Genomic DNA, 9,708 nt, shown 5'->3' on the forward strand with positions numbered 1-9,708 from the left:
TAAACTCCCCAAGTAAATCTAAGACAATCTCCCTATGCTCCCCACTTTTTTTTCGATTCTGGTCTATATAATTATGATCCTAAACACGTACTAGATACCCTCCTAGCATCCTCTTGGCACTCTACATTCACACTCTCCCTGGCACTCTTCTTACACTCTCCCTGGCACTCTTTTTGCACTCCCTGGCACTCTTCTTCCACTCTCCCTGGCACTCTTCTTACACTCTCCCTGGCACTCTTCTTACACTCTCCCTGGCACTCTTCTTACACTCTCCCTGGCACTCTTCTTTCACTCCTCCTGGCCAGAAGGCGTCTATTAATACCTATTACACAGTTTACTCCTAAATAATACTTCCCCATTCCTCACACTCTCCTCCTTTCCCTCTCCTTCTCCCTCTCCCCACTCTCCTTCCCTTCTTTCTCTCTTTCCTTTCCTTTTCCCCCTCCCCTCTTACCCTCCCAACTCCACTCGCCCCTACTCTCCGACTCTCCCTCCCCTCCCGCTCTCCCCGCAGATTCCTCTCTCTCCTCCTTACACTCTTCTTTGCCTCTCTGACACTCTCCTCTACTTACTGACACTCTCCTTATGTTTCCTTTTCTCACTCCTACGATCCTATACCTCACATGGGCACTCTCTTTGCTCTCTCTCTCTCTCTCTCTCTGGCAAGAATGCGTTTATTGTTGCCTATTTTCCCTGGGAATTGAGTTACTCCTCATAATTACAAACGCCCCCTGCACTCTCCAGGTACTCTGCAAACTCTCCTAGCAACCTCCACTCTCTCCCTCCCTCTCTAGATAGATAGATAGACAGACAGATAGATAGATGGACAGACAGGGAGCTAGATAGAAAGACAGATAAAGAGATAGGCTGACAGACATATATATGGATAGACCGATAGATGCAGATAAACAGAGATGTATAAAGATATGATAAATAATATAATCACACACACACACACACACACACACACACACACACACACACACACACACACACACATGTACCTATATATTGTCCATATCCACAAACCAATACACACCCATCTACTCGTAGGGACACACTTACCCACCCACATACGAACCTACAATTATGTATCGAACGCAGATATAAAAATACTAGCACCATTACTACATACACACATCTACCCCCCCCATATATCTATCCATCTACCTATCTATCTATCAAACCACACATACATATTCTAACGGAGACACAGACAGCAGCAGCCAACACTACCCTCACTGTCAGAAGCCTCAGTTAGAAATAGAGACATGCTAGAATATTCACGAGGTCAGGACAGCCGCGCTAAAACTGTGGATGATTTAATAACCACTGAGCAAACATAACATGGAGCCAGGGGGACGAGGCATCAATAAGTGAGTGAATAAATAAGTGACAAAGTGAAAAAAATTAACTACCGAAACAAGAGTAAATAAGTGAGTGACAGTGTGAAAAAAATAAACTCATGAAATAAGAGTAAATAAGTGAGTGACAAAGTGAAAAAAATAAACTCATGAAACAAGAGTAAATAAGTGACAAAGCGAAAATATACACAGATGAAACAAATACCAACATTCAAACAAGGGAATGATTTAAAAATAAGTTCATTATATACAAGGATAATCAAGTATTTAAACAAGGAAGGCTAAGTTTTAAGTGAGTAAATAAGTAAATAATTAAGCACACTAGTATAAATAAACAAGGGTGAAACAACAACCGACATTTAAACAAGGGGACACTCCAATCACAGACTTATACAACAAACTTACAACTATATAAACATGAGGGACTTTGACCCTACCTCGTACATTCTTCATCCATCATTCACCAACCTCTCACAACATCATCTGGCTCCTAACTCACACACACTCTTCAACGTTCCTAACACCTCTGTCCCTTCTCCTGTCTTATGGCTTACTTCAGACGCCAGAGTTCAGTATGTTTTTTATGTCCATCTCCCAAATATCTAACACAGCCCACTTCTTCAAAATCTTCCCTACTTCTATCCCTCAGCTATTTAACAAAGCTCTTCTCAAAATCTTCCCCAACTGGACTTACCCTCGCAGTCTTTTACTCCGTCTCTCTGCCTCACCTTATCGTCTTGTTTTATCTCACATTCAATCTCAGTCTTTTTCACACTCAGATACGAACTGCTGAAGTTTATGTGTCTGCCTCCAATGTAATTACCGTCTATAAACATGAAATGATTTGCTTGTCTGTCCCCTCATATCACTGCCTCTCTCCCGTATATTCTTTCATCTACCTACATCAATCCGTCCATGAAGAGATTGAACACCATGGGAAACATCACACATCCCTGACAGAGCCACACCTATGTTTTAAGCCGCTAAATCTCCTCCCTCCTCACACGCATATATTCTCTACCCCTTCGGTAAAAACTCTACACCACACTTAAAACTTCCTCTCCCCTCCCATACATCTGTAACACTTGTCACTTGGTATCTCCTTCACCTCTGTCATGTGTCTTTTTTCGGGTCCATAAAAGTTAAATACATATCCATTCCATTCTTAATACACTTTTCACACACGTCTTTCAGAGCAGACACCTGAACCACCCATCCCTGTAAAATATATGGTTAGTAAGAAACGAAAGACATTACAGTATTTCAAATCCCTTCTCCCTGGGCTGAAAATGTCAAGCTTTGTGAGACACTATATTATATTTTATGGCTGTATGAGGTTACTTGTTTGAACAGATCAGAATAAGAATATCAACATGGCAAACTGAAAACAACACTACGTCAAAACAAAGAAGGAAATATTAATAAGCGAAAGCAAACTAAAACAAATTAGTCCGAACAAGAAAACTACAAATCCATCAAAACAAGACAAGAAAATAAAATGAAAAAAGGGGAAAAAATCAATCCAATGAGAAAACAGTTAACAAAAATCAGCAAGATGAGAACAGAAAATCAGGAAATCAACTACACTTATACAAGAACAAACTCGGAAGAACACAGGAAAAAAATTACACAAGAACACAAATTAAACATACCTACATCAAACCAAGCAATCAACAACAACCAACATATCAATCACTCCCTACTCAAAAACAATAATACGGCTCTACATTATTTCCATAGCACTTCTTCGTGGGCATCATCGTATTCTAGTGTTGTGCTACTGTTACAACTCGATATTCAAGATGGAGAGATGGCAATTTTAGGCCAAGTTGAAGTGAAATGGGTATCAGCTACCTATCACCACGGCTCTGTATCTTTTCCATAAACAGCATCATGTTCTGGTATTAATCATCTGCTAAAACTCGGCGCTGAAGATGAACAGAAGGCAGTTTTAGTCCAGGTTGGAGTAAAAGGAGCATATCTACCCACCACCAGACAGAAACAGTACCACCACCACGCACGGCCTAAAGGGTATGCATTGACGTCTCTCCCAAGGCCTTAACTGACGTGTACATGCCTGGCATTTTTACTCTTACATTACTCTCGACCCACACGCCAATCCGGGGCCGCCTTTTTGATTGACACCATCTATTTGTGCTCGGATCGGGTGGGAGTTTTGGCTTAGCTGAGTTCTGACTGGGTGTGCTCTGAATCCCTGGCATTCTGATTGGCTTGTGTTACGACTGGTGTGTGTAATAGTTTGTGTGTTGAGTATTTTTTTTTTTCGGGGGGAGTTATGTGACTGACTAGTAATATAATTGGTTTTGTGAGCCTGTTTATGTGTGCTAAGTAGCCTTTTTTCTCGTGTGTGTGTGTGTGTGTGTGTGTGTGTGTGTGTGTGTGTGTGTGTGTGTGTGTGTGTGTGTGTGTGTGTGTGTGTGTGTGTGTGTGTGTGTGTGTGTGTGTGTGTGTGTGTGTGTGTGTGTGTGTGTGTGTGTGTGTGTGTGTGTGTGTGTGTGTGTGTGTGTTTTGCTTGGTGTTCTAATTGGCTGGGGTGTTCTGAGTAGGCTTCTTTAACCGTGTTCTGAGTGCCTGGTGTTCTCAGTGGCCTGGGGTTCTGGTTTATGTGCTCTGAGCTGGATTTTTACCTGTGTTCTGACTGGCCTGGTTCACCTACGCTCTGAGTGGCTGAAATTCGCATCGCTTCAAGGGTTGGTTAATGTGTGCTTTAGCTGACCTGATTTCCTGCGATCTGACTCGTTGGGGTTCCGATTGACTGAAGTTCTAGTGTTGACTTGCTTTCATCTGATGGAACCTGGTCACTCCCACAACCTGAATGAGTATCCTTGGTTACTAGTCAAATTTATCCCCGCATCTATGAGTATCCTTGGTTACTAGTCAAATTTATCCTCGAATCTAACAAGAACTGGCCATCAACCAAGCTGTATTCTGATTAAACCCTCAGACTTCCACATAGCTAATCAGAAATCTATATCAAAATTCTCGATTACCAAATACACCTATATCCACTCAAAATTTTAACACCTCCATGTCTCTCTTGTTCCAGACGGGCACTCATGATTTTTTTTTATTCTTTCATCGTGGTCTTTCAAAAATCTGTTCTCCTGACTTTCGAATATATGGTTTTCACATTTTTACGAAGGCAACCTGTCAAATATATATGCCTGTGTCCTTGAAAATCTCTCTGTATACGTCCAACAGGATTAATATCAATTGTCTCTCTCAGATATACTTTTAAGATCAAGCAAAATTCCTTATCAAATTGCTTCAAGATTTCCATACGCCTAATTTGAGTTTATATACATTAATAATTCCCTGGCACCTCAAGGATAAACCGATGCCATCCCAAATCTTTAATATTCATTCAAATTCTGTGCTCGAAATCCCGCCATACTCCGTGATTAATCTATTTTTCTGTTCATATCTTGCCCTAACTCTGTGCCCATTCAATTTCTACAATCAATTCCTACGGTACTATGCTTTTGTGTTTAGTCAGGATTATTTATCATGTTTCTGTATTCAAATCCTACCATGATATTGTGATCAGTCAGAATTATATATTGAAATCCTCTCTGACACCTCTACATTTACGTCTACCCAAAATTTACTATGGGCTTTTAACCTTAAGATGATCCAGATTTTGTCTTGTTGAAACACTTCACGTAGTTCAGTGGCAGAACAAGACAATACCATAGCTCTACATCCTTTCCAAAGCACTTCTTCATGACCAGCATTAAGTATACTATAGCTCTACATTCTTTCCACAACACTTCTTCATGGCTAGCACCACATTCTACTGATAATCTCTTGTTAGAACCAAGTATTCGAGGTGAAGAGATGGTGAGGCTAAGTAACCTTTAAAACGGTACACCTGCTTGCTTTTGTTTTACCTGGTGTCTCTACGTCAAGGTGTGCGGGGAATGTGGTGTTCAGACGTGGACGGTCTCTTTGTTTACCCCCGTGTGTGTCCCCCATAACAATAACTCACCACTCTGACCCCTTCACTAGCCTTCATAAGCACTTCCCTCCTCCTCCTCCTCCTCCTCCTACTCTTCCTCCTAATACTAATACTACCGCCGGGTACTACTACTACTACTACTACTACTACTTCTACTCTTCCACTCGTATTGACTCTCTTCATATTCTGTTTCTTATTTTGTCTTACGGTTCGTTTGCATTTTATTTCCTAAACGTCTTCCCTTACTGTCTGTGGTTTCGCTTTTCCAATCTATCAATCTTTTTCTTACTTTTCTTTCCCTCTTCTTTCTCATATCTGCTTTTTACATCATAATCTTTTGACTGCAATATCAATACCACTTTCACACCAGTTGTCCCTGTCAGGTAGGTATTTTACTCTGCCTTTATTTATGACTTTATTCAGCTGAAGGAAATTAGGACTAAATGGGTCATATTGTAATTCACTCCTACGGTTCATCTTTATTCATATTTCTTTTCATTATTCACTCCACAATTTTTTTCATTTCTTCCGCTTAACTCATTCCTTTAAATTTACTCCTTTCCCTTCATTAATCTGTTACAACTTCATACTCCACTGCTATCTATATTCTCACCTCCCATCATCTCGCCCGTACTCCCACTATGCCTCCTCATTTCCTGCATCCACCTCTCCCACTGTCATCACTTCTTCTTCTACAATGCTGTCACTTCCTTCCCATGCGTCTCCATTTCTCCCATATCCACTACTCAGCATAACCTTCTCCATCCATGTCTTTACCTCTCAACAACATTCCCACTCCCTCCCACGCCTCCTGTATCCCTCTCCCACCCTCTCCTCACCTCTCTTCAAGACTCATCCCCTCTCACACACTCTCACTTCCTCCCTACTCAATCACACTCTCCCCTTCCCTCCACTTTTCCCGCTCACACTACTTCATCCCTCCAACCCCTCCTCCACCCTCTTCCATATCTCAGACTTCTTCCCCATCCTCCCCTATCACTCCTCCAACTCCTCTTCCTCATCTTAGACCTCTCTCTCACCCCCTCCCCTCTCTATTCCAACCCCTCTCCCACCCACCCCTACCCTAAAAATTTCTTCCTATCAACTCCTTGCAAGCTTGCGTTCCTGGATGAGACGGGGAGAGGGTCTGGGAATGCCACGACTTCCATACATTAAACCATTACAATACACACACACACACACACACACACACACACACACACACACACACACACAGGCCGTCTCCCTCATTTCAACACACAGTTACAACCAACCAACCACCAACAAGCAACCAAACACAAACAACAGTCTCCTTACTATCAACACACACACACACACACACACACACACACACACACACACACACACACACACACACGATGTCTCCCGTATTTCCCAAGCCCTGTCACGCACAAGGAACAGTCACGCGAAGAGAAGAGCACCGAGTTTGATATTTCATGAACAGACCCTTCCTGAATAAAAAAAAAAAGAAAAAAAAATGAACAGGAATGCAGGAAAAGCTGAATCCCCCCCCCCCAAAAAAAAAGCTGAGAATGAGAAAAATGGAGACATGTTGATATTTTATAAACACACTCTTCCGGAATTCAACAAAAACTTGAAAAAAAAAACTAAAATTGATATACACGGAAGTTGGGAAAAAAAAGAAAAAAGAAAAAGAAAAAAGAAAATGTCACCCAATGAGCAGAAAAACGTGAGACAATTAATATTTTACGAGCAAATCTTCCTCCCCGCCTAGATTTAAAAAAAAAAAAAAACTCAGAACTACACTATCTATGCACGAATGATGACAAGGAAAAATTATTGTAAAATTATTGGAAAAATGAACAAGAACTGGTTGATATTTTTTTAACCCCCACAAAAATAAATAAATAAACAGAATACAAATATCCCATGTTTAATGATGTATGCATGATAAATAGCCAAGGAACAAAGCTCAGATATAAGCAATGGATCACACACACACACACACACACACACACACACACATATCTACCCACCCACCTACCCCCCTACCCCCCTACACACACACACACACACACACACACACACACATATCTACCCACCCACCTACCCCCTACCCCCCTACACACACACACACACACACACACACACACACACACACACACACATCTGCCCACCACACACACAAAGCTAAGCACGGAAGATGGCCAGAAAAGCAAAATCACCCCTCACGAGTAAAAAAAAAAAAAAAAAAAAAAAACAGGTAAACATTAAAGTTGGTCCAAAAAAACTTCATCTCTCTTGGACGAAAAAAAAAAAAAAAAAGACCAAGTATGCAAGAAAGTCGGCTTGGCAACGTAACTTCACCCATCTTAGTAAAAAAAAAAAGCCGAAAGTTAAACCAGGTATGCACGAGAGAGAGAGAGAGAGAGAGAGAGAGAGAGAGAGAGAGAGAGAGAGAGAGAGAGAGAGAGAGACTGGTATGCATGAAAGTTGTCCAGGAAAAAATGGGGAGGGGGAAAAAGTGTGAGAGAAGTGAGGGGAGAATTGGGGGTAGGAAGGAGTATGCAGAAGGGGCGGGGGTGAGAACAGGAGGGTAAGGGAGGAGGCGTTGATGATAGGAGGGGAGGAGAGGCATGTGGTGGACGGAGGGGGAACTGGGAGAGAGAGAGAGAGACAATGGGGGTAGAGGGGAAATGGAGAGGGGAGAAGCAAGCAAAGGGGGAGGGAGAGAAAACGAAGGTAGCAGGGGGGAGAGGAGGACAAGGAGGGGAATGTAAGGCAGTGTTGTGGGAGCAAGGCAGGCAGGAAGGCTGGAAGAAGGCAGGAAGACAAGGCAAGGACGAAGGCAGGAAGGAAGGCAGGAAGGATGGAAAGTTGGGTGTAAAAGATAGTTTATGACGCTCAACCTCGCTGTTTTATACCCCGTAATTGCAGGCAGCGAAGGAATCCATAACTTGGCAGCCCATTGCAGTGCCTGGGGAGTCAGAGGGATTGGGAGACGCTGGGAGGGATTGGGAGACGCGGGGAGGGATTGCAAGAACAAAGGAAGGGATTGAAAGGACGAAGGGATGGACTGCGAAGACAGACTGCAGAGACCAGGGGAGGGATTTCAATGACGAAAGGAGGAACTGCAGAGATGAAGGTAGGGATTGGGAAGACGGACTGCAGAGACCAGGGGAGTGATTGCAATGACTAAGGGAGGAACTGCAGAGGCGAAGGTAGGGTCTGCAAAGACGGACTGCAGAGAAGGGAGGGACTGCAAAGGTGGATTGTAGAAACATAGGGAGGGATTGCAATGAGGGATTGCAGAGACCAAGGGAGAGATTGGGAAGACAGATTGCAGAGACGAAGTTGGGCTTCCACAGACGAAGGAGGGATTGCAAAGACGATAAAAGGGATTGGCAGGACGAAGTGAGGTACTCCAAGGACGAAGTAGCGATTGCAAAGACGAAGAGAAGGTTTAAAAAGGCAAAGGAAGGAATGTTGCGTGCTGTGGAGGATTATAAGATGCTCGGACGGATTCCAGGGTGATGGCGGGGGGGATCTAAGATGATAGGAGGAATTCTAGGATGGTCGGAGGGATGGAAGGATTCTAAGTCTGCGAAAGGCTGTGCAAAGGATGAACGAAGATGGGAGGGAATGCAAGACTGTGAGAGGGATTGCAAAGCAGAGGATGGAAGGAAAAAGGAAAGAAGGGCAGAGAAAGGGACAACAAGGGACTAAAAAGGCCTGCAAAATGGTAAGTGGGATTTGAAGACCATGGGGGAGAGTGTAAGATTGAACAAGAGGTTGCAAGATGATGAGATGTCTTGCGGAACAGTGAAGGGGTTTGTATGACGTTAAGAAGGACGGCAAGAAGATGGGTGAGATTGCAAATTAATGGAAAGATAAACAGTGAAAATTAATGGGTTGGGAGATGAAGAAAATGAAGTGAAAAAAGAAAATTAAAAAAACAAAGACAAAGTTAATGGACTGTAAAAAAGGAGACGAGGTGTGTGTTGTGGGGATGGTAGGCTAGATAGAAAAGGGAATGACTAATCTTGAATGAATGAATCTGGAATGAATACCGAACAAGGAATGAATGAGACAGGAATGAATGAATAAAAAATAAAAGAGATTTGGATAGGGAGAGGAAAATTGAAATAAGTGAAAAAAAAAGATTGAATGAAGAGCGTAGAATGAAGGATGAAGGAAATATGAATGAACCAGAATTGGGAATGAAGGAATTAGGAATGAAGAAAGAAGGAAAGAAGGAATAAGAAATGAAAGGGTTATGGATGAAGTGATCAAGAACAAAGAAACAACAAATACACGAAGAAACAACTATAAAAATGCAAATGAAGGAATAAAAAACGGAGAAATCTGAAATGCAAAGACTTG

General features: G+C 42.4%; 1 protein-coding gene across 1 annotated transcript in view; it reads left to right on the forward strand.

Annotated features, from left to right (window-relative positions):
* LOC145398490 (uncharacterized) overlaps window positions 1-4,048 on the forward strand; it is a 96,909-nt gene extending 92,861 nt beyond the window's left edge. The window contains exon 12 of the mRNA XM_080271366.1: window positions 3,970-4,048. Within this exon, the coding sequence (XP_080127492.1) occupies window positions 3,970-4,048 (79 nt within the window). The remainder of the gene's footprint in view (window positions 1-3,969) is intronic.
* The last annotated feature ends 5,660 nt before the right edge of the window (window positions 4,049-9,708 follow it).

The sequence above is a fragment of the Coenobita brevimanus genome, chromosome 45, assembly GCF_032717465.1.
Source record: "Coenobita brevimanus isolate Jiangsu-jjx chromosome 45, ASM3271746v2, whole genome shotgun sequence".
Classification (NCBI taxonomy): Eukaryota; Metazoa; Arthropoda; class Malacostraca; order Decapoda; family Coenobitidae; genus Coenobita; species Coenobita brevimanus.